The sequence below is a fragment of the Botryllus schlosseri genome, chromosome 6 (genome assembly GCF_051294905.1).
Source record: "Botryllus schlosseri isolate E-star chromosome 6, Bs_hap1, whole genome shotgun sequence".
Classification (NCBI taxonomy): domain Eukaryota; kingdom Metazoa; phylum Chordata; class Ascidiacea; order Stolidobranchia; family Styelidae; genus Botryllus; species Botryllus schlosseri.
In genome coordinates, this window is record NC_137241.1 from 23,635,933 (window position 1) to 23,661,328 (window position 25,396).

The 25,396-nt window shown below is 40.3% G+C and overlaps 3 protein-coding genes and 2 long non-coding RNA genes across 6 annotated transcripts; 2 read left to right on the top strand and 3 right to left on the bottom strand.

The window, feature by feature from the left end:
* Nucleotides 1–819: 819 nt before the first annotated feature.
* On the top strand, nucleotides 820–6,812 carry LOC145440407 (uncharacterized). 2 transcript variants are annotated; one of them, XR_013915538.1, is made up of 14 exons: nucleotides 820–1,583; nucleotides 1,644–1,812; nucleotides 1,888–2,090; nucleotides 3,210–3,269; nucleotides 3,333–3,446; nucleotides 4,023–4,162; nucleotides 4,226–4,363; nucleotides 4,429–4,606; nucleotides 5,610–5,767; nucleotides 5,827–5,921; nucleotides 5,984–6,110; nucleotides 6,170–6,323; nucleotides 6,388–6,574; nucleotides 6,617–6,812. XR_013915538.1 is itself a non-coding variant. In XM_080318013.1 (13 exons), exons 1-13 carry the CDS (start codon nucleotides 1,473–1,475, stop codon nucleotides 6,487–6,489), a joined length of 1,749 nt encoding a protein of 582 aa, XP_080174139.1. In that variant the 5' UTR covers nucleotides 820–1,472; the 3' UTR covers nucleotides 6,490–6,812. The 2 variants fall into 2 exon arrangements, 1 of the variants encoding a protein (XP_080174139.1); XM_080318013.1 differs by having other exon boundaries at nucleotides 6,388–6,812.
* Nucleotides 1,641–6,665, bottom strand: LOC145440447 (uncharacterized). The gene is made up of 2 exons (XR_013915541.1): nucleotides 6,617–6,665; nucleotides 1,641–6,574 (listed from the first exon to the last, which is right to left on the bottom strand). It is a non-coding gene; the product is annotated as an uncharacterized LOC145440447 (long non-coding RNA).
* A 390-nt stretch (nucleotides 6,813–7,202) lies between the features above and the next one.
* Nucleotides 7,203–10,473, bottom strand: LOC145440417 (ankyrin repeat domain-containing protein 13C-B-like). Its single transcript, XM_080318024.1, has one exon. It carries the CDS (start codon nucleotides 9,448–9,450, stop codon nucleotides 8,080–8,082), a length of 1,371 nt encoding a protein of 456 aa, XP_080174150.1. The 5' UTR covers nucleotides 9,451–10,473; the 3' UTR covers nucleotides 7,203–8,079.
* Nucleotides 10,474–16,760: 6,287 nt separating this feature from the next.
* LOC145440448 (uncharacterized) lies at nucleotides 16,761–17,577 on the bottom strand. The gene is made up of 2 exons (XR_013915542.1): nucleotides 17,435–17,577; nucleotides 16,761–17,372 (listed from the first exon to the last, which is right to left on the bottom strand). It is a non-coding gene; the product is annotated as an uncharacterized LOC145440448 (long non-coding RNA).
* A 2,894-nt stretch (nucleotides 17,578–20,471) lies between these two features.
* On the top strand, nucleotides 20,472–25,109 carry LOC145440422 (short-chain specific acyl-CoA dehydrogenase, mitochondrial-like). Its single transcript, XM_080318030.1, has one exon. It carries the CDS (start codon nucleotides 22,211–22,213, stop codon nucleotides 23,471–23,473), a length of 1,263 nt encoding a protein of 420 aa, XP_080174156.1. The 5' UTR covers nucleotides 20,472–22,210; the 3' UTR covers nucleotides 23,474–25,109.
* Nucleotides 25,110–25,396: the final 287 nt, after the last annotated feature.

Consider the following 25,396-nt stretch of genomic DNA (forward strand, 5'->3'; position numbering starts at 1 on the left):
CGGGAGATTTATATCATGGGTTGGTTAAATGTGTCAGATTATTGATAGTTTTATTGGCGGATTATTGCATAGCGATAGACTATCAGACAATTAATTCATATGCCACCATGAACGATGATAATCATGAATTGAATGTGATTAGATGATAACAGCGTCGTATATACTTCACGACAGGGTTGAGTAACTTGCGGCCCGTGCCTGGGGCTTTGCTATTCGTGTTAAATTTCATCAGCTTCGTAAATGTATTGTAGGGTATATTCTGTTTTAGTGTAGCTAGCCATCTGGAGTGGTAATTCAATATAGATGTTTATGTCATTTTCGGTACATACATTATGGTATTTCCAAAATTTGCATTGTCAGCGTCATTTGAGATTTGACAAGAGATATTTTGGATCTAGTCTATACCTAGAGTAAATTGAAGTATGGCAGAGAAACCTGAAGATTTAAGCTTACCAAATGCGGTTATTGCGAGGATTATGAAAGAGGCTCTTCCTGATGGTGTGATTATTTCAAAGGAAGCACGACAAGCCATATCTAAAGCAGCAAGTGTCTTTGTATTATATTGCACCTCGTGTGCAAATAACAATGCACTGCAGCAAAAGAGAAAAGTGCTTAAAGACGTTGATATATTGTCGGCTGTGGAGGAAATGGATTTTGAAGGATTTATTCCCAGTCTGAAGCAAAGCCTGCAAGCATTCAAAGCAGAGCAAAAAGAGAAAAAAGAAGCATCTGAAAAACGACGAAAGATGAAGTCTGATACGCAAAACACGCCAAAACCAGAAAGTGAACAGTCTACAGAAGTCATTTCTGTCGAAACGGAATAAGTTGACACCCAGTTTGCGGTCGTCATTTTGAAGATAAGAATCCCAAGTAGAATATCCCTAAAGCTGCTTATGTGCCCACCATCAAATCTGAATCCTGCCATTTGACCAAACTGACTGAGGCATTGATTCAAGGTCAAGCGTTGAACTGATGTTATTTTGGTGACCTGTACGATTTAATGATTCTTCATGAGTCAACATGTGTATAGAACTATGAGAGCAATTCTGACCTGTCACCAAATATTGGCAACCTTTTGATGAAAACTGAGTTTGTCGTTGTCGTCAAATATATACATAATCAATATGTGCTAGAAATGCATTCATCTTATACATTGGAGTATTTTTGTGTATGCACATATTGCACATACACATATACCCTATTTCATCAGCTTTGGTGACAAAAACGAGTCCTAACTAATGGAATTGTGTTACATCTCACCCTGTAATGTTTTCAAGCAACCATATTCTGATTCCAATTTTCAAAATTTGTCAGGAAAAAATTAGCAATTTACAATCTTTTGTGAATCGTTACTTTTCAGCAGTCTGTTTACTACTTATTTTTCAGTCATTTGTTTTATAGCAGTCTCAGTGTTTTTGATTGCTGTATAGTAGACATTGCAATATGTAAATGATATGTCACGATAAATCGAAATGGCTTCAAGTGATGCTGCTGCCAAGAGATTTCACAAATTTTTGGTCGACAATTTGTACACAGATGGGACTTGTAAGGTTACTCTCAACAAGTTAAAAAAACTTTTTGAAGTGAGTTGAATTGGCATTTTCGATTATGTTTCAAATTAATTAACAATCCATTCTCTGGAGGATAACCGTACCAAAGACTATGTTACTGAGCTTGTCTTGACGGTGGACAAAGACAATGTGCTGACGCCCTATGAAGTTCGCCGTTACAAGGAACTTCAAAGCCAAGGAAAGATCCACAGTCCAGCTATGTTGGATAAGATGCTCGAAGAAAACAGAGCACATAATTCAGGTGTTACATTACGACAAATTGATTGCATTATTAATGGACAATTGTATGTGGCAAATAATATTTTCTTTTTTCAAGAGTTGGAAAGACAAATTGCCGAACTTGACCAAGAAATTTCTGCTGTCGAAGAGGAAAAACAAGAATTTGTAAAGGAATTGAAAGTCGTTGACAATATGGAAGCTCTTTGTAAAGAGAAGGAATCGTGTGTACACGCTTCAATATCAAAATCAAAGTGTGCCCTGGCAGATGCAAAATCCAAGACAGACGAAAATTGTCAACAAGTTAGTAAAAAATCCTGAAATGTCATGTCATACATTTAGAGTCATGAATTTCTGATGTTTTCCTTGATTTTGTTTCTTGAAGTACGATTCCTAGCTACAGCTCAGCCACATAACTTCAATCATGCTCAGTACGAGCTGACTAGACCATAAATAGATGGTTATCAACAGTGCAGTTGATATCATTCTATGATATCAATCCATATCATTTGAAAGGAATGAAATTGAACGAACTCGTTGTAAATCGTCACAGGATAACCTATCCATTGGTTAATGTGGTATTTAACTCACATACGGTTCAAGTTGAATTGTGCCCTTAAAATGGTTTTGTCGAGAAACTCATTACTTCGATTGTTCTCTTATCTAACAATGACGGAATGATGATAGCGAATGATGTTGTGGACGTTCCTTCCTTGCAATGACATTTTTATGGAATGGAAACTGTAAAACTGCATTGTCTCATCTCAAGGTGCTTGCTGGCCTTTAGATAGACAGTGTTTTAGACACATTTTATTTGTAGTCATTCCGATGATACTCGATTGAAATTGACATTCATATTTCGTATGTGATAGGCCCATGACACTCTACGACAGGGGTGGCCAACCTGCGGCCGTAGGAGAAAATTTGTGCAGCCGTGGACATGTAATTCAGTTAGTTTGTGTTGGCGGCCGTCGACATGCATTTTTAGTTTACGAATTGACTCCCGATTTCTTGACAGATTTTAACTGATCTTGAAATTTACTTCACGCTGTGCGTGATCCAATGTGACTTCATTTTTGGATTTTAATATATAGCAGTGACTTTTCCAATCAGCGTAACATGACCACGCAGTCACCACTTGCGACTTTGGTGCATATAGTAAGCCTATATGATTAACATTAAAAAGCCTAGTCCGGAGCTCACCGGAAATGGCCACAGCCACTTCAACATGGGTATTTGGCGTCCAGCAATTTCATTACGACTATGCCCTGGAATGCGGCCGTAGGCTACATGAGTAGTTGAAATGCGGCGGTGAATGGCAAAAAGGTTGGCCACCCCTGCTCTACGACTAGCATTTGACTCAAAATCAAGTCGGTCGGGTGCCTAACTTACGCACCCATATAATTGTTATTTTTGTTACAGCTCAAAACTACAATCTCAACCTTGTCAAACCGATTTACTCATTTATGTACCATCATTCAAGTGAGACTGCATGCCTACAAATGAAGCACAAAAGCGACACATTGTAATGTCATTTGTTTGCAGAATGACCACAATCGCAACAATCTCTTCGCGCATATAAATATATCAAAGCTCATAGAAATGCAAAAACGTCACATGGAATTGGTGGGCGATTACACCAAGTCATATTTATGTGAGGTGAGTATGATTTGCTATTGTTAGCTATCGCACATACCTTTAAGACAATTGAAGTACAGTTCAGATCAATTATTCAAGCACCCCCTACAAGTAAAGTTAATATCCCAGCAATATAAATCCATTCTAACGACAGTCACCTCACCGTAGCTCATTAGTCACAACTGTGGTCTCACATACACGGGCTTTGATTGCCACTGGCTGTCAAACAAGAACCCAGCCGCTGGTGGGCAAAACTGCTAGTAAATATCTAGGGTAGTGGGTAGGGTAGAATAAATCTTCAGCCAAATCATCGAGCTATGATCTGCTGTAGGGACCCCACACTTCTTTCCACAAGCAGCTGGAAGACTCTCTCATAACTATGATTTTTTTTGAAACGTCAAAATTTACTCAAAATTGAAGCGAGAGGTCAAAATTTTCAATTTTTAGAGCAAAAAGTTTCGTACTTTATTAGGTCAAAAAAATAATCGCCCTACTTATAACTATCAATATATTAGCTGTAAATGGAGCTTTGAAAATCGCAGTTTGAAGGAACCCTCATAGACTACACCGGTGAATTATGGTGGATTGGTCTTTTAGGTTTCACGAGAGTTCATGTATGATTTACAAGGTCGTCACAGTAAAGCCGCAGCAGTGTATTCTGGTGAAACCGATATTTCGGGAGCTGAGGATTGCTGCGATGTACCGGCCATTGACGATCTGACACGCGCTGAGAAATGGTACGTGATTTCACAACTCAACAACAACCCTGCAAATTAATTTCTTCCTTTTGTTCCCGAAAGCTACTTCCGGCAAAAATCAGAACTGCTCGTGTCGCAGGCAAATCTTGCGTCTGCCGATGCTCTTGTAAAATTTTATGCCAAGAAGCGCGGACTTGCGGAAAGCGATAAATTGACCGCCGAGCATCTTCAGCCCGGAAGGTAAGCAAAGACTGACGATCACCTCATCACTGAAAGTTCATTTTCAACCGGCTTGTGATTTGCAGAAATTCATTCGATGACAATGAAACTAGTGAAATTAATCGTCAGATCAATGATCTTTTGGAAAGAGATATTCCGGACTTGATGTCAGAGCTGTCACGGCTATTCAAGAGTCATATGCTTGTCGGAGATTACCATGCCAAAGTGGAGTATCAAAAATATATTGGAGATAGGCAGAAGAGAGTGAGTAGTCTGATCATGTTCTTGTTAACCTCATTCCTTTGTCAACTACTGCCATGGTGTCACCAACGGCGATATGAGGTATATGTATTATATTCTGAAGGTATCACTATTCCCCAATGTCATTGCTTATGAATAGAATCGGGCACTGTAAAGGTTTTCCACTAAGGCTCGCCTAGCAAGGTACTTCTACCAGGATTCTATTCAAGTTGCAGCATTCCAAATAACAAGTCGTTTCTGTTAACTTGACAATTCTTCCTCAGTTCACGCTTCTGTGTTTAATCACGTTGACCGAGGTCAAATTGTTTCTTTGCAGTCTCGCTTCGGCGTTATAGTAAATCTATTACATTCAGTACAGGGCATGTTCATTGTACACGGCACACGGCACAGAACAACTTTCCAAAGCCATGAAATAAATAACACTGCTCTTTATTGTAGATTTCACTATCTGTCAATTTTCCAAGCGTTTTTGAACCAGAGAGCCCAATTTCTGCTCAACATTAGAGTTAAATATAGCTGACTTGGGTTGTTTCCACACATAAATATTTGCTGAATGGAATTATTCACAGATTTTTACAAATACACCATTGAAAGATGTGCATTTGTGCAAATAAGTATAATCAAAGCAACTCTGTTTTGAACAGAATGACTTTGACATATTTCAATTGGTCATGAATGCAGCATATTCTGTGATTCAACAGTCAACATCGTCCCATATTGTACTTCGAGTATTACTTGCGATCCGTAGCAACCAGCTGTGGGTGACATCTGCCTACGAAGCAAAGATTTGTTAATACGAATGATGTCAGCTATGGCCAGGTAGTAGTATTATCATTGCATTATAGAAACATTGCCACTCAGTCAAGCTCATAATTGGACATGGTTGATGGCTATTGAATGCTGGTTCAACATATTCCTCTCATACAACTGAAATGTTTCTGTCAAACGTGGTGATATTCAACGAGACACCTAGTTCACCCAGTATAACGGAGCCTATGACATTCAGGTAAAAGAACTTCTAAATCAACAACGATGCATTCTCGACATCGTTTCGATTATCTTGACCGGAGAAGAGGCCGGCCACAGGGAAATTTCAGAAAAAATTGAGGCACTCATTGGGTTGCTCGACGCCATGGCGAAAAGCACTGTCCCAGAAATCGAACTGTAAAGTTTGATTTGTTCCTATCTTCATAAATAATCGATATTGACTATATTGATTTTAGGTTTACAGGAGTAACGGAAAATGATGGATGCAGCAAAAGAACAATGTACAGTGGATCTGACTCAGTACCGCTAGTAACGGCTCAACTTTTGCTAGGTAAGCAAGGAGATCCGTTATGCAAGTGTATTGTCATTACTCATTAATACTTCAAATTTCAGAAGAAATCGGCGAAGAACTCTCTTTTCTACAATTCGAGACGTTGCCTTCACTCTCGCTGAATTTGAAAAAAGCGCACGAAAAGCTGATAAACAATGTCGACGAACAGAGTCAAAAAGTGGAAGAGCTGTACGTGAAATATGTACCAACCTTGTCACTCCACAAATTGTTTTGTTGCATCGTTTCAGATACAAGGCCCTCGGGAAATGCTGGAAGACAATAGCCTCGTCCGAAAATGATGGTGGAGTCAACGTGACGCAAGACAGAGTGAGCACCGCCCTGTCTGATCTTGAGACACGACTAGACTCATCTCTCGCGTGCCTGCAGACGAGCATGAACGAAGTGAGACACCGAGTTACCGCATTGACGTGATACTTTGTTAATCGGCCTGTGATTCTGCCTTCAGATTGAGAGAAAGAAAAGTCTACTGAAACACGACCAGTCCGCTGCTAACGAGAGATCGGAATGGATGGAGTTTCTCTCGCAATCACAACTTGACTGTACTTGAAATGAGCTGACGCCGCTGGGCGCTGGTCAACAGTCAAGAATCGATGTTCACCTGGCGTGTCAGTGACAACCGATGTCATAGTGCACTGTGATTTCATAGCACTGGTAAAGACCATGTACTATAGAACCAGACTGAGCATGTGATTAGTATTGAGAATTACAGCAACCATCAATGAATTTAAAAATCATCTGACGTGTAAATCACACTGTTGTAGCAAACACTGATATGACTGAAGTTGAGACATTGTTTATAAAGATTGTACAGTGGCCATTCCAGAAAATTTATAACCCAACGTAATACAGTCTGCTAACAATGTCCCCTCATTGGGCGTTGCTGTGATGAACTGAATAGACAGAAATTGATAATGAATTGAATCCCCAGAGGTGGGATTTGGGTAGTACCAAAAAGTAACAGGCGTCCTCTCCTGATATCTTTTCATCAATACCTCTCCATGACGAAGTGCAATTCTCTATAATTGTTACAGAAAAGAAAGGAAGAAAATGTGCCTTGAGCAAACATGAATATTGAGTAATCGAGGCTTTATATATAGGGGCTTTTCTCCTGTGACCTACAGATCGGTATGAACCGCAACTCATGATGAGAACCCACAGCAAACAATTTAACAACAAAGTTCGTGCGAGTTCTTAAGGATACATTTGAATCATAACTCAGCTCGTCTCTTCACATACTCGAAAGAAATGTATTACAGCTCGTCTCTTCACATACTCGAAAGAAATGTATTACAAGTAATAACAAGAGAGTAATGGGTTTGACATTGATTGGGGATGGGCAAAATAAACGAACGTGAAATACCATACTAGAATTAATTTCATTACCACATAAAATGACAAAGCAGTTAGTCACTGTTCTTATTGATACGGTAACAATTAAGATCTAAGGTCATTCGACTACATGCCATTCACAATAGTTTATATTGCCCATCCCTTTTTCAAATTGACGCTAACATGATATAACTGTACTCTGAAAAGTAAATAGTGCTATTATATTGGGAGACAAATGACAAAAATACACAGTATTGACAGTAATATGCATCACTCTCACTAAAATACTTTTTTGAAGTATTCAGACAGTGTTTGAGTTGTGCACCACGAATTTTATATAACTGGAAATTAATATATCTGAATGATGTGAATTCTTGACAGTCAGTACCCGTATCACTTTTTCTAGCAATATGTATTATAATAATGGCATGGGTTTATTGTAATCATATGACATATGGATCATTCAAAATGGATAAGATAGCTCATATAATTACCGATATCAGAATGCATATTGCAAGTGATTCCGTCATATGCAGTGCCTGAACATTGCCTGCTCTGCACTTTGATGATCATATTCGTTGACTTGTGTAAAATTGTGTACAGTGATCATTTGATATAACTGGGTCAATGATTGACACTTTGCAACAACAATGGAATATGGCAGCCAGCCATAAAAATATTGAACGAAAGCTAACGTCAGCGAATGGAAGCAGTCAAAATTGATTTTGATTTCATAAGTATTTTTCAAGATTTTACATAGCTTCATTAATATATATAAATAATCTCACAATGATCGAAATTTGACAAATCACTTTGATTTGCCTTTATCAGACTGCCTCTCGCGTCTCGACTTGTTAAACCACCTATCGTCTTGGCGGTAGTCTTCAGGGACGTTAAAGAATGAATCTTCCAAGTCATTTTTAAATTCGAATTCCGGAAAACTGACCGTAGCTTTTACAGTAGGGAAAATTGGAAGATCGACGCGAACTGGAAAACCAGGAGGCAGATTCATGTTTATGAAGTCGCGCAACTTCAAAAATATTTTCGACTTTGTGCCAAGAGCTCCTAATATCGGTAGAATACCAAGTAGGGTAACAGGAAATTCTTGGCTCACCCCGATTACCGGTTCAAAAGATTTTGAATTGCTTTTTAAAACCATACTTCTGCCTAATGTGTCATGCCGACCCGGCTCAGCGTCAATGTATTGTGACCATGACAATTTTGGTTTCGGAGGAGGCGACAGTGACCGTCTTGGTTCTACAAGGGGTTCGTCCACATCTTCCAAAACTTCAGGATTTGCGCCTTTGCTCAAGGCTTCTCTTAGTGCCTTGTTCTTCTTTATGTCATCGTCGCTGAGGTGCTCCCGGCGCTTCCGTGACTGGTACGTCAAACCTCTCAAACGGTAAAACTCCGCCTTGAAATTGCCAACGTTTTGTGATTTGTCATGACGAAAAATGAATCCTTCCTGCACCCGTTCGGTAACCACATCTTCTGTTCTAATTGCCGCATCGACGATATCGCTACTCATGCATACGTCGACTTCATCCTCAATTGTTGCGTCTTTCTGCACTTCGGTGGCACGTTTCATACGCTGATAAACTTTGTGTTTGTTGTCCATGATCACCATCATTGGACTTGGAGAGTGACCGAAGTCAATCACAAAGCTTATATCCCCACGGACCCAACGCATATCGCTGAAATCTTCAAGTGTCGAGTCCATGCGTATCTTGCTGCCATGTCGATATATAAAGCATGTGTCGGAAGGGAGGATTTTAGATACGAAAGGTACCCAGCTCTGAAAGTCCCAGTTCAGCTTCATTACAAAGTCCCCGCCAAGTTCGTCGAGAGCTTTTAGCACTTCCGTGTTCTTGTCTTTCAATGATTCCTTTCCTTGCTTATGAAAGGTTTTGTACAATGACGTAAGGATCTTTCGGTCGCCATAACTGATTGCCTCCTGTAGTGGCGTCCAACCGTTTCTGTTTTTTATCACTATAGGATGGTTATGCTTCAAGAGAATATGTGTACATTCATTGTGTCCTAAAGAAACAGATAAGTGCAAAGGAGTGTTTCCATGTTTGTCTTTCAGTCGTTCCAAATTAAGGATGGTCTCATCAGATTCGAGTAACGATGACACGGCAGCCACATCATTTTCGAATACACTCCTGTGCAGAGGATACATAGTATATCCTATCCAGAATATGCTTTAAGCCAGAAGATCCGTTCCACGTATTAGTAGGCCTACGTGAATGAAAATCTAATCTGATAATAGTTGATATCTATATGAATTGAATATTGCGGCATTCTTTTATCGTTATGAAATAATCAGTACACGAAGTCATTACGTAGCGTTTTGTTTAGCGACCCTGCAATTACCCTCAACAATGCATCAATATGCGGCTGGCGGTACTAAACTCGAATATTGCTTTCAGAACTACAATCCCGTTGTAGAATTTAATAAACTAAAAGACTTTTCGTGTGCCCTTTGTTACGTGGGTTATTATATGTATTATGACGATGCTTCCATGTAAAGTAGTAAGGTATGACGTCATGTTTTAGTACTTTACAGGGAGGCATCATCATAATACATACAATAACCCACGTAACAAGTGGCATATGAAAAGTCACCGAGTTTGATAAATTCTACTACAACGAAAATGTAGCAATATTCAAGTTGCCATGAATGCCATAATAAATGTACAGCAAGAAACACCCCTCCTTATCAAGAGTTAATGGCATAATAACAAGCATATAGAAAGAGATTCAAACGAAAACCAAATTGGTAAAGCATGACGTACAATTCAATGACAACGAAACGCTAATAGGCAAATAAAACAATTACATTCCACACGACTGCATAACATTTGGCGAGGTGGATGTTTTCAACCAATGCCTCAGTGCTTGAAAATATATTTCAGATGACCAAAACGAATACCAATGTACAGTATCGTGACCTAATCAATAATAGATGCTTTACGCATCAGCGCAAAGTTACTAACAGTTCGTTCGTCAATTAGAGGTCTGAAATATATTCCAGGATACATACGCTACTGTGCAGAAACGTTGCCAATACATATGGCAGAATGGAAACTACCTGCGCTACAGCTACACGGTCAGGTGGGCCAATTCGCCAGCCTGTCCAGTCCAGTGGTTCTCAACCTTTTCTTAGACACGCCCCCTTTATGATAGTGAAAAATTTCGCACCCCCTTATCGTCATATCAGAGTGTACTCAAAGGTGGTGTGGACACAGAAAAAATTCTCTCGTTCACGCTTCACTTGGGTAGTCAAGATTGTTGTTTTCGATCCGTTTTTAGTACTGACTCAGTGCAAAAGTCGGTATTGGTATATGTCGATTTTGATGACGTTTTATACCGAGATGGGTCACAAGATTTGGTATGGTATATCTTGACGATATCATGGAACGCAGTACCAAGTTTCAAGTTTCTCACTCAATGATTAGGGTGGTAATTGCCTTATTCAAATCGACCAAGTATAGTGTGCGCGGCCTACGCATTGCCGATTTTACGCAAAACTCGCTATTGATATGTTTTGATTTTGACGGTATTCTATACGTAGTTTGCAGACAAGATTTCGTATGGTATATCTTTATTATATCAGCTAATGATGTACCAAGATTCAAGTCTGCCACTCAATGATTAGGGCAGTAATTTCGTTAGCGATGAGTACACCCCAATCCTTGAGTTACAACCCTAAAACTTGAATCAGTGTTGGATGACATCATGAAGATATACCATGCGGGAAAATGGACACCGGCCAATGCCGGCTTTGCTTATATTCTGTTATGCGGTAGGCTAGATTCGAGAGGGGCCATTCCCAACCTGGACAACAAAAGTTGGAACCACCACATTCCCAAATCTTCTGAAATTTGGTACATGCATAGATGAGTTAATTACAAACATAATAAAGTTTATTTGAGGAAAATTGATCCCCGGGGTCAAAAGTTATATCATTTTGAAAAATTGACGATTTTCTGCTCATTTCAGCTCTGCAGCATTCAGGTTTATCAATGTAAAATTCAAAAAGGTGTAAACAGATGTTGGATTACAGTTGAGATTTGGCACTAGATTTTCTGAGTAGCTAGTATATTGGTCTATATTCCCATGTGGTATTGAATGCCATGCGGTGTAGTGTTAAAGGTTAAATTGAGGCGAAACTTAGTCGATGGTCTGAAATCGGTCAAGCGTTACACAATTTAGAATGCGAATTGAGCAAAACCTTATAAGTATATTCAAGCGAGAAGGGTATCATATGAAAGCTGGTTACAGAGACAATTTTCCATAGCTTTTTCATTTTGGTTTTTTCACTGTAAGGTGGGGAAATCGCCAACTCAAGAGTACACTGCATTTGTACATGGATATGCTTAAGTTTGGAATATGGTAAACCAATGGTTCCCATACTTTTTTGACTCAACACACCTTGTTAAGCTCAACTTATATTCATCGCTACTCCTGAAGACTATATGTCAATTTCCAACAACCTATGTGAAACCAAGAGCTGTTCCTTGGGTATATATTAATGAGAAATTCAAACAATAACCTAACCGTTAATATCGCTGGTCAGCCCGTTCCCAACACAGATAATGCCAAATATCTCGGGGTTTTACTGGACTCGAACATGTCCTGGATGAGTCATATTCAATCCCTAGAAACTAAATTATCACCGAAGTGAGGCCTGTTCTACAGCCTTGGGCGCTTCATGCCAGCATGGGTTTTTCTGATACTCTTTAAATCCTTAATCCAATCGAAGTTACATTATGGCATCCTCTGTTGGGGGGGGGGGGATGTCAGTAAAACTGCACTCAAGCCACTGCGGAAACTACAGCATAAAGTACTTCGAATCATAACTAGGGCCCCAAAGGGGCCTGGCTGCCCATCCAATAAGTCGCTGCTAAAGAGATTCGGCGTCCTAAACATAGAAGATATGCGGAAACTAGAAATCGCCAAGTTTATGTATCAGTTCCACTGCGGTCGTTGCCTCGAATATTTCGGTCGATGATATGATATTTGGACGAAGTGGACGCGCGTGTGTTGTACTTATGCGCTTTTGATTCAGAGGTGAAGAAGTCATTGAAGTATTCGTGGCAATGACCGCAGTGAAACTGATACATAAACTTGGCGATTTCTAGTTTCTGCATATCTTCTATGTTTAGGACGCCGAATCTCTTTAGCAGCGACTTATTGGATGGGCAGCCAGGCCCCTTTGGGGCCCTAGTTATGATTCGAAGTACTTTATGCTGTAGTTTCCGCAGTGGCTTGAGTGCAGTTTTACTGACATCCCCCCCCCCCAACAGAGGATGCCATAATGTAACTTCGATTGGATTAAGGATTTAAAGAGTATCAGAAAAACCCATGCTGGCATGAAGCGCCCAAGGCTGTAGAACAGGCCTCACTTCGGTGATAATTTAGTTTCTAGGGATTGAATATGACTCATCCAGGACATGTTCGAGTCCAGTAAAACCCCGAGATATTTGGCATTATCTGTGTTGGGAACGGGCTGACCAGCGATATTAACGGTTAGGATATTTTTTGATTTTACTGTCAGCAATTGGGTTTTTGAGGCGTTTATGCAAAGGTTGTTCTGGGCCGTCCACTCATGGACTTTAGGCATTTGGTCACCAGTCAGGGCATCCAGCTCTGCCGTCGAAGATGCGGAAGAGAGGAGGTGAGTATCATCAGCGAACAGTGTGGTGTTCAATGAGGAGGTTTCAAAAATGTCGTTGACGTATAAGGTGAAGAGGACCGGTCCAAGTACTGAGCCTTGGGGCACACCACAGGTCACCAGGTGAGTATAGGACAAGTGCACAGCGCTGTGCTAACATGGGCGACGGGCATAGTTACCACAGAAGAAATAATTTGTTACTGAAGAAATACAAATACAACAAAAATTATGATCATCACTTTCATTCTATTTTGAACTATGAGCTGCGCACGGTACCTGACAAAACTTTTCAGCAACTAAAGCACGAATGGCCAAACTTTTTGCTATTCCCGGCTGCATTTCGATTACTTATATAGTCTGGACGCATTCACATGTATAGTCGTAACGAACTAGCTGAAGGCGAAATACCCCCGTTGAACTGTCCATATCGATGATTCTTTAATGTCCATTGCCAGTGAACTCCGGACTAATCCAACGAATTTCCATACTTCGACATTCAGAGCACTATCGGTAGAGTTTCTGCTCTTTGTTAAAAAAATATAACCCAGAATGTCAAAGTTGAGAAATTAAGCAACTGACGGGTAAACGGTGGGAGCAATGGGTAGCTATTCTCATTAATATATACCCAAGGAACAGCTCTTGGTTTCAAATCCGTTGTTGGAAATTGACATATAGTCTTTAGGGGTAGTGATGAATATAAGTTGAGCTTAACAAGGTGTGTTGAGTCGAAAAAGTATGGGAACCATCGGTTTACCATATTCCAAACTTAAGCATATCCATGTACAAATGCAGTGTACTCTTGAGTTGGCGATTTCCCCACCTTACAGTGAAAAAACCAAAATGAAAAAGCTATGGAAAATTGTCTTTGTAACCAGCTTTCATATGATACCCTACTCGCTTGAATATACTTATAAGGTTTTGCTCAATTCGCATTCTAAACTGTGTAACGCTTGACCGATTTCAGACCACCGACCAAGTTTCGCCTCAATTTAAACTTTATCACTACACCGCATGGCATTCAATACCACATGGGAATATAGACCAATATACTAGCTACTCAGAAAACCCAGTGCCGAACTCAACTGTAATCCAACATCTGTTTACACCTTTTTGAATTTTACATTGATAAACCTGAATGCTGCAGAGCTGAAATGAGCAGAAAATCGTCAATTTTTCAAAATGACATAACTTTTGACCCCGGGGATCAATTTTCCTCAAATAAACTTTATTATGTTCGTAATTAACTCATCTATGCATGTACCAAATTTCAGAAGATTTGGGAATGTGGTGGTTCCAACTTTTGTTGTCCAGGTTGGGAATGGCCCAGAGGTCAGACGCTGCAGCAGCAGGTCTCTACATACACGGTCGACTTCGATAACGAAATTACTGCCCTAATCATGAAGTGAGGACCTTGAAACTTGGTACAGTATTAGATAACATCATCAAGATATACCATACAAAATCTCGTCACCCATCTCGATATGAAACATCGTCAAAATCAACATATACCAATACCGGCTTTTGCACTGAATCAGTACTGAAAACGGATCGAAAATAACAATCTTGACTACCCAAGTGAAGCGTGAACGAGAGAATTTTTCTTCTGTGTCCACACCACCTTTGAGTACACTCTGGTCATATCACAAAAGTTTCGTTTATATATAGCTGCTGACTGTGGTAGAAAATGGTTAGGTCATCTTTCGAAATTTGCAGCATCATAGTACTGTCAATGATTCACTCGTCCTACGTTGAAATATTCATGCCGGAAAAACGATTCTCCAACGGGTTTTTGCGTACAAATGATTATTCTGAATGAGAAAACAATACATTAGATAACACCCAAAAGTTGAGAAATCAGGTACTTTGAGAAGTTGTGTGAGGCCGTGCGATGTAAATTGCTCTTCACCAATCGTGGAATGCACATTACTGTCGGCGGAAGACCCTCTGCACCGCTGATGAACAATGTCCTTAATCGGATCGACGCCGACATCAGGACATTCTCCAAAGCAGCACTTTCACACGAAATTAGATTTAGAATTGAAATATTTGATGCTCTCTTTTTTTCTGACGGATACTTCAATCACCTCCGTGATGGGGCTCTCTGTCTGAGCGAAGAAAGAGCTAGACCTACTGATATTTGATGTGGCCGTTTGACACAAAACTTCGCTGAATATGCATAGTCATGTTCAAATCCATGCTGTCCAATATTCGAACAGAAACCCGACCGCCAAATATATACAACATGACTTCTATTTAATGCGTATGCCTATCCTACGTAAGTGACACTACTCTAAGGAACTCCCGTCTCGAGTCAGTATACTTTAGGCTTACCATACGTCCTCTTTTAAGAGGATTTGTCCTCTTTTTTTGACTTTTTTGAAAGTGTCCTCGGAGGACGCCCTTTTGTCCTCTTTTTTTGAGATTTTGTCCTCTTTTTTGATAATTTAGGTGAGATTCAGAGAAAATTGCGAGTAATATGCCGCAAATTAGCACAGAAGTGAAGCTCCGGCGGCTATTTCGGAGTGAAAAACGGTGATTTTAGCTCTGAGCGAAAAGATGACCTTTTCTTTTTTTTTTTAGTCAACCGATCACAAAGTGGGAAAAATTCACCGGTATTTGAGAATACTTCTTCCGGTTTTGCAAGGCTGAAATTTCTGAAAAAGTGTCCTCTATTTAGATTTCCAAAATATGGTAAGCCTAGTGTACTTGGATTATATACAAGAAACGTCGGTTATGGTTTGTCATAAATATATATGGCAATATACGGTATATCTATTCAACCACAGAAGCGATTAACAGACTTGGAGGAATATTTTTCGAAGCGGTAGACTCGTTGCAATCTCCGGTTCCAGTCAAGCCATCGTCTTGACAGCATTAGCAAAGTAAGCAGTACCGCTCTTGATTAGTGGACTCTGGAGTAGGGGTTAAACCCGCTCAGAGGCCAAACGCCAGACGCCAAACGCCGAGCGGCGGCCAAATGTCTGTACGGCGTTTGGCGTCTGTTGTGGTGAGACGCCGAGTAGCTATACGGCGTTTGGCGTCTGTTATGTTCAGACGCCGAATAGCTATACGGCGTTTGGCGCCTGTTATGTTCAGACGCCGAGTACGGCGTTTGGCGCCTGTTATGTTCAGACGCCGAGTAGCTATACGGCGTTTGGCGTATGTTATGTTCAGACGCCGAGTAGCTATACGGCGTTTGGCCTCTGGTATGTTGAGACGCCTAGTAGCTATACGGCGTTTGGTGCCTCGGTAAACTGAGCAGAGGCTAACTCCTTTCATGGCGCGACTATCAAGTTCTCGCAACTATGTGATATCTAAGATTGCATATTGTTAATTTTTTGTCATAATAAGCGGTGGCAGAATCCCAAATGACCTATTGTATATTGTATGTTCAGCTGTATCAAATTATTGTATCACCGTCCAGGGTTGCAATGAATCGAGTCATGACTCGACTCACAATTTTTTTGATGACTCTAGTCTTTCTTAAAAATGGATTTACTCATTGTATGACGTATTCAAGAATGGTATATTAGGACTGATAAATGGGCCCAAACCTGCCTTTTATCTGTTACAATAACCATGTTTAGAATGGAAAAAAATACACATAAAAATTATCCGAGGCCTTTGATATCACCCCCGCGAGTTTCACAGAAGTGATCTGAAGCTGAACTCGACCCATTGCTCTCGGGTTAACTCGTTGGGGATTGCTCGGACTTGACTCGCCGGTGAATTGAAAACGACTCGACTTGACTTCTTGAAACCTAGTGACTTGATTACAACCCTGTCACCACCCCATATTTGTACACTCGCAATGAATTTCTGCAGATACAGTATGTAATGAAACCACAATATGAAATAGGCAACGAAACCACAGCAGAAGGCAATGAAACCACGGTAAAAGTCATTAAGAAATAAGCAGTGGAACCACAGTAAAAGTCACAAAGAAATAAGCAATGTTGAAATGAAATAAACAATGTTCTTTCCAATTCTCTACTAGTTGCTGACGATTACCCCTGACGAGTGACAGCCGAAAATATTCGGGTTCATTTCAATGTGAATATACTATTTAAATAAGCAATCGAACGACAGGAAACGTCATTGAGAAATCAGCAGTGGAACCACAGTAGAAATGACTGAGAAATAAGCATTGGAACCATAATAAAAGTCACAAAGAAATAAGCAGTGGAACCACAGTAAAAGTCAGAGAAATAAGCAAGCACATACAACCGACTCCATAAATCTGAGCTTTTCGCATTCCGCTCACTTAAAGGACTCCAGCACACCTTGCACAAACAGTTTCTTCTGGCGTCAATTCTGAAATTATTCCTTCCTTCAAATATTCATTAGGTATCTTCTCCGGGATCAGTTTATGCCCGAGAAAATACTTCATATTCAATTGCATGTAATCAGTAGGAGGTTGAGTACTGTAAATCAAATATTAAGAAACTAAATATGGAATCTTCGAAAGTCATGCAATGAAGATTACCTCGACATACATGATATGAGATCTGGTTCCGTCTGGAACACATACCATTTCGCGATATGAGATCTGGTTCAGTCTGGAACACATACCATTTCGCCAGTGTGATGTGCAAGAATGTTCCAGTTTTCCATGAGCACAGACATGACCATGAGTCAACGTCATATGTCACCCGCACTCTTTCACTAGGACTATAGTATGTCTTCTCGCCAGTGAAGATAGAATAATACTTGTATTTCTTCGAAATATTGAATGCTTCAGATTCGCATGCACCACGAGTGGAGCATTGCATTGCACACTCCTCATTCTTTCATTGCTGCATTTTTCACTAGTTGCGGTTGATATTATCTTCATTTCAACGAGGGTGTTCAAAACCTTTTCATCTAAATCAATGTTTGCACATGGACGTGCATTTTCTACAGCATCTAAATGATGACATTGGACCCCGGGATTTTTGTCCTTGAGGGTCCCAAAAATTGATATACAGTCTTTGTCTTCACACCAAATCAGGCTTCTTAATAAATGCTTCGTAACGTGCAAAGGAGCAGCTTGGCCTGATGATCCTTGGGAGACCATAAACACACCATTTTTCGGATCAATACAAACTGTAGGAAGGGTTGCTGGAAGGCCGTGGGCATCTCGTTCATGTCTTGTCAAGCCATGAGACCTTGCATATGACTTGTCGCATTTGGTGCATTGCTTTTTACTTTTGCTATCTGTCGGTTGATTTGAACGGCGAGTCTTGCTTTCCTTGTTTGGTGGCGGATACTTTTTGTAAATGACTTTCAAATGTACCACGTCGACCAAGAACTTTAGTGCAGGTATGGCAGTGGTAGTGACTCCTGCCTCTGGCCTGACCAATACGTTCCATACACTTCAAACGGCATGGTACGATATAGCCTGGAATATGTGAATACAATTAGATACACAAGGGTAAATCCATGTCAAATCAACCACACTCGTATCCACTTGGTCTCAGACCAATATGGAATCGGTGTCTCTCACCGAATATATTACGCTAAACGTACCAGGATTTCAACCCGGGTCTCAGATTGCAATGAAAACGGAGCTGGGTAAATCTGGTATATAGCCCTGAGTGCAGTAAACCTAATCAAAATTGGTCCATGCACCACAGTTATCGCCTTTTAAAAAATGACCATTTCGTGGTCATCCACACATGAAGTTTAATCGCTTTTAAGTTCCCTGTTACTGTAACGGTCATAAAACAGGATAGCCAAGTAGTTGAGAGTGGATTATAGTGTATAATGATAGAATATATTGAAGGAAAAATTTCCCCCAATCAAATCGATCATGCATAACATGAACTAGCGCAATTATGTCTACACGAAAATTGGGAAGTAACATGTCATATGAAAGCTGGTTCAGAGAGAAACATGGCTGACTCCGCTGACATGTCTTGCTAACTAATATTTGATGGGTATAAGTAGCCTACCTCTAAATTAATTAACTTTACACAAATACTTCTGAATCCATTGGGTAGGCCTACCGGTTACAATTCAATTTGAGATTAACCGAAGCAGAGATTGGTTCACTCTCAAGTCTAAGATTTTGCTGAAAATTGCCTCAAAACATGAATTCCAGTTTCAAGTGATCGGAAGCCATTATAATATCAAGCTTTTTAACACTCAGTCAATTACCCATAAATCACAATCGAGTAGAGATTCTTCACTGAGGAATGCAACATGGCTATATACTCGGTAATATCTTTACACACCTTGCACTTCTTTGTCGACAGCCTGAGGTACACGATGAGCCCAGTGTACCGCCTCGATATGCTCATCTAGCTTTTCTGACGTTTTGAACGTGTTGATTTCGCAGAGACCACAATTAAGTTCTTGAACTGTTATGATTCTAATGAGGTGTGTCAAATCCTCAGCTAGAGCAATCGCTGTCATTGCTGCAACCTGCAAGGAAACTCAATAATCATAAGCATCGAAAGACGTCTACCATAGTGTTCTATATAGCAGACATCATTTGTCTGTCGGCGTTAAAGCTCCCAACTTCGACCCTTTAGCAATCCTTCGTGAGCGTGACTACCCTCAAATAAGATCCTATATGCTAGACAAATTCAGACGCCAAGTAGCTATACGGCGTCTCACATTTCGGACGCCAAACGCCGTATAGCTACTCGGCGTCTCACCATAACAGACGCCAAACGCCATCTAGCGTCACCAGTTCAGCCGCCAAACGCCGTGTAGACATTCGGCCGCCGCTCGGCGTCTGGCGTCCGGCGTTTGGCCTCTGAACGGGTTTAACCCCTGTTGGGACTCTGACCTCCGCCAGGCAGTATCATGATTCGTGAGGACATTAGCCTTTAGCCTCCTTAGCCTGCCTGCTGTATGACATTCAGGTGGAAACAGTATAGAAAATTGAAAACTAAATAAATATGCGGGATGCTTCATAATGCCTAAGTGTTACAACGTATAGAACCTTTAGTAATGGCATAGAAGATATGCGGAAACTAGAAATCGCCAAGTTTATGTATCAGTTTCACTGCGGTCGTTGCCCCGAATATTTCAATGACTTCTTTACCTTGAATCAAAAGCGCACAAGTACAACACACGCGCGTCCACGTCGTCCAAATATCATATGATCGACCGAAAAGATCATCGCTCCATCAAATATGCCGGACCTGATGTGTGGAACAGTATCCCGCCGGCCATCCGACAGTCGACGAGCATGTCCACATTCAAGTCGAAATACAAGCAATTACTACTAAATAAATACAGTCCGTCCTCAAGATTACCGGACCACGACTGACCTATCGATCTCGCTTCCCATGACATGCCGCCCTATTTCTTGTCACATTCTTTTTCTATACTATCTTCTTTACTTTCATTCAGTGTGCATGCCTCCTCTTTACATCGCCTAGGCCAAGGTGGGTGTCAGATTCCATAGACTACTCCTTGTCGCTTTGACATCTTCCTGTCTTTTCATTGTATCGCATTTTTGTGGTGTATTGAACTGATAAAATTGCTAATAAACCAATGATGATGATGATGATGATGGCATGTGGTACTCTATCCGATAGTCCTTTTATGTTCATGTTCCTATTCATTCAGTGTTCATGCCTGTTCTTTACATCGTCTAGGTCAGTGGTTCCCAGAGTGAGCGATTTTGAGAAACGGGGTGAAAATAAGTGTTGAAGTAAAATCAGAGGTGGTCAAAGTAGTCAAGAAAGCTACTTAAGTAGAAGTAGCGACGAAAAAAATCTACTCAAGTACGAGTATAAGTACTTCTTTCATGAGCAACCTAAAACTACTTGAAGTAGAAGTAGAATTGACTGACTTTAAATCTACTCAAGTAAGTAAGTAGTTGTGAAAACGATCGTAATTCGTTCGCATGGATTGTCAAAAGCTGCGAATTGAGCTAAGCGAAAGGTGCAGAGATTGATTCATATTGATGCATACCAGGAGGTATTCAATTTTCGATAGCATAAGCATACGCCCACATCATGGGATAAAAATGATAGTATTGATATGGAAATGCGACGCTAATCCTCTGTTTACTCGAACAGCCCGTTTTAGAAAATATCATGGCATGGTGCCCTCCTCCTTATGAGGCCTGTAGTTTAGTTGAAGAGCAATACGGAGAAGTTGTATCAGATGTGATGTAAACACTTTGCGCGATTAGGAAACGTTAATAAAAAATATGATGGATCGTAAAAATGCCATATTGTGTAGCTTTATTTCCGGAAATTAAAGGCATTACTACAATTGCTTTTATACTTCAACATGTATGTTCTCAAGACAAATGAACTGAAACTTATTAGAACTCTAAGTAATGATACTGCGAATCGAACGAGAAATACCAATACTAGTTCAGAAAAGCGGAAAATGTATTTCATGTCTTTTGTCGAGACAATTTTAACCGTGTTCTGCTAAAACCGGTCTAACGCTTAAAAAAGTCAGAAACCACTTTTCCAGATTATGGCACGCCATGGGCTGCTAGAATAAGATATGATGGGTTAATGCTAGATTGCGAAACGGTAGTTTCAAATGTTGTGGTGGGCCATATTTACTGTAATGAAATATGTCATATGGGCGACAATGCCGTGTGAAGGGAACCACACAACCTGCTACCTAAATATTATTCAGTTTCGTGTAAACATATTTGTAACTCCATATCTACTGTGTGTGAAGCGCGACGAAAATTATGAGTGTAACTTAAATTTTCTTAAAACTGGAAGTTAGAACTCCGTGAAAACAGCCTGAGAAATCCCCAGTTTCTCTTTCCAATAGGAAGGTTACACTACTTCTACTTGACAAACTGAAAATAACGAAAAGTAAGTAAGTAGATCACAAAATATTACGAAGTAGAAGTAGAAAAAACTTTATCTACTTGAGTAAGTACCATAAGTAGAGGAAAACTCCTTGAGTGCTTCAAAAAAGTAGAAGTACTTCGTTACTGACCACCTCTGAGTAGAATACAATCATCACTACCTTTGAGTAAGTGGATGCAGCCTACTTGAAAGTAAAGTAAAATTACCTCTGGTCTTGAGGGGGCAATGAGGATCATCATTGGTTTGGTGACTGTTGGGCTTGATAAGAGGCGATGAGTCAAATAAGTTTAGGAACCACTGGTCTAGGTCCCCAACGTCCAGGTGGGTGTCTTAATTTCCAAGACTACTACAATTCCTGTCCATTGCATTGCAGTCTTTTGGTGTTTTGATAGGATAAAATGATCAGCGATAAACTCCACTATAACTTGAGTTTAATGTGAAGTTTTCTTATTTCAATATATCGTAAGTTAAATTTCATAATGCTTGCGATAAGGGGTCGCGGTTGCCACACATTTAAAAGATTGTCCCAATATGGTGCTGCTAGAGCCGGACGCCTTTCAGACCATGTCAGAAATCTGAGCTATCTGGCTGAAATGGGACCGTTATCAGAAACCCACGAGATGCTTCGAAAGACGTGTGCAGACTTTGCTGAAAGAGAGCTAATCCCAATCGCTGGTGAGCTTGATAAAACACACAAATTCCCAGCTGAGCAGATCAAAAAAATGGGAGACATGGGTTTGATGGCACTTGACACTGATGTTGAATATGGCGGAGCTGGTTTGGATTATTTGGCGTATGCAATCGCTATGGAGGAGATTAGCAGAGGATGTGCGTCAACTGGTGTTGTAATGACCGTGAATAATTCGTTATATCTTGGACCTTTGAATAAATGGGCATCAGGTGAGCAGAAAGAGAAATTTGTGCGACCATTCACTACTGGTGATATTGTGGGCTGCTTTGCGCTTAGTGAACCTGGAAATGGGTCGGATGCGGGTGCTGCGTCTCTGACTGCCACCCTTGATGGGGATTCGTGGGTGCTCAATGGCACAAAATGTTGGATAACAAATGCACATGAAGCATCGGCAACCGTTGCATTCGCAACCACAGATAAAAGCAAACGACATCATGGTATAAGTGCTTTTATTGTGCCAATGCCAACACCCGGACTATCATTAGGTAAAAAAGAAGACAAATTAGGCATTAGAGCGTCCTCGACTGCATCCCTGATTTTTGAAGACTGTAAAATTCCAAAAGAAAATTTATTGGGTGAAGATGGATTTGGTTTCAAGATAGCTATGCAGACACTCGATGCCGGTCGCATAGGAGTTGCATCACAAGCCCTGGGTATCGCTCAGGCAGCCTTGGACTGTGCGGTCTCCTATTCATCTACCAGGACAGCCTTTGGCAAAAGCATAAACAAGTTTCAAGCTATTCAGTTTAAACTTGCTGATATGGCAATGCAAGTAGAAGCAGCTCGATTGGTGAATTGGAGAGCCGCCATACTCAAGGACTCCGGGAAGAATTTCACCAAAGAAGCAGCGATGGCGAAACTTCTTTGTTCCGAAGTTGCGACAAGTGCGTCTCATCAGGCTATGCAAGTTTTGGGCGGAATGGGTTATGTGAGTGATATGCCGGCGGAAAGACACTATAGGGATGCGAGGATAACGGAAATTTATGAAGGGACTAGCGAAATTCAGAGATTGGTCATTGCCGGTCAAATATTGAAAGAATATGGAGTATAAAATGTGATTACCTGATTATATATATAAAATCTGATTACATGGTTTTGATGAAGCTTAGAATTTCATGTATGGGAGAAAGGTGTATTTTCAATTGTAATGGTCTGGTAATTAAGCTTGTCAGAAAAAAGCTGTAAGCCTATTTCTTTCAGAATATAGTTACCTATAGTATTTTATTTAGATGTGAGAATGACCATGCTGCGGGGCTATGTGTATTCGTTGCCACGAAAATTGATTTTTTACTTGCTTGCGTTGATAATTGGAAAATTTCTCTCGTAGGGTGCTGGTGTTTAAAATTAAACTTGATTGTCTTTAGCTTAAGATCCAGAATACAATCAGATGCCAGTGATCCGCTTTGATGCATCTACTGCCAAAAATGATTTATTGATAGTCTTTATCAAAAAACAAATTCAATATATACTGTGTAAAATTGACACTCTTGCAAGAGCGTTTAACCTACCATACTACAACCGATCACAAAGTGGGAAAAATTTCCCATTTTTTCAAGATTTTCCTTTGATATTGTGAGTTTGAGAATATTGAAAAAGTATCCTCATTTCCCGATACTAAAATATGGTAACCCTAATGCTAAATAATTTTCATTTCTCCATCCACTTTGCTACAATGGTGAATTACGGGAATGTCATACAATTGAATATTCAATTGCTCAGGTGGCGGTATATAATACCAAACACCAACACCCTGTTTGTATGATGTCTGCAATATTTGCAATTTACATCTTCCCATTAATATCCTAAATTTACTGGAGTGATTGAATTTTCATCAGATTTCTTTACATAATAACTAGATCAAACCTTCATGGAATCCCTGGTGAAACGATTGATCAAATTGTATGAGCCCCATGAGATAAAGTCGGTGATATTCAAATCGGGATTGCTCAGCCTTCCAGAACTTCATCAATTGAGAGTAGTGCCAACACAGGAAGACAAAACCGAGTTCTCGAAAGTGTTGTTGAACCTGAGTCTCAAGAAGGGCCTTACTTGGAAGGATGCTGTGTTGATGGATCAATTGCTCGTGATGAGTTTTCCAGAAAGGGTCATTTGGGAACCTCTGGACACTGATTTCAAGAAACAGCATGACGAATCATTTCAGCCATATTCTTTACGAGTTTCACTGCATAAAGGGTTGATGGATCGTGGTCTGCGACTTGATGTGACTGTTAAAACTAGCAAAAATATTGCATGCTACCGGTTCTCTAGACCTGAGCAAGCTACATGTTGCTACTTGATTTTCAAGATGCCAGAACATCGATTTTTGATTGGTAACACAGGACCTTGTGAAACAATACCGCATGTTAGAGAAGTGATTGAGTCACTATCAAGTGACAAGGCAACTGATGACGTTTCTCATAGTCTAGTGAGGCAGCAGAAAAGTCATGCTGTTTCAGTTTTGTTGCCAGTGTCATTGCCTCGGCAACATGAAAACTTATTTGTATTGGGTGAGCTTACTTTTACAGGTCCGAATATAACTGAGGGTTTGAAATCGATGAAAAGGCAAGGTTACGTGAAAATGAAATTTTAGAACACCACCAGTTTCAACGAGAATTAGGCCGTGTAGAAATGTGCTGTCTTAATGTAGGTTGGCATGAAAAGTACCAATATATGTTACCGTGACTGCAGCAGATACTGATGGTGAGATAGGCAGGTGCAGCGAGAGTCAACTTTTAAGGCAGTAAAGTCCAGAGAACTGCGGATTGAACTTGACTTGCAACTATCCACACCATCAGGAACAGTATAATTCAGGAGATAGTGTAGCCTATCTGTGGGCAGGGGTATTAGCATTCTCACCGACTAGTAAATAAAAGAATTCCCGGTGTAAATGGGGGAACTAGGTCAGATTGTCATTTGTAGGCTTACCATACGTCCCGTTTTAGGCGGGATAGTCCCGCTTTTTAACGTCTTGTCC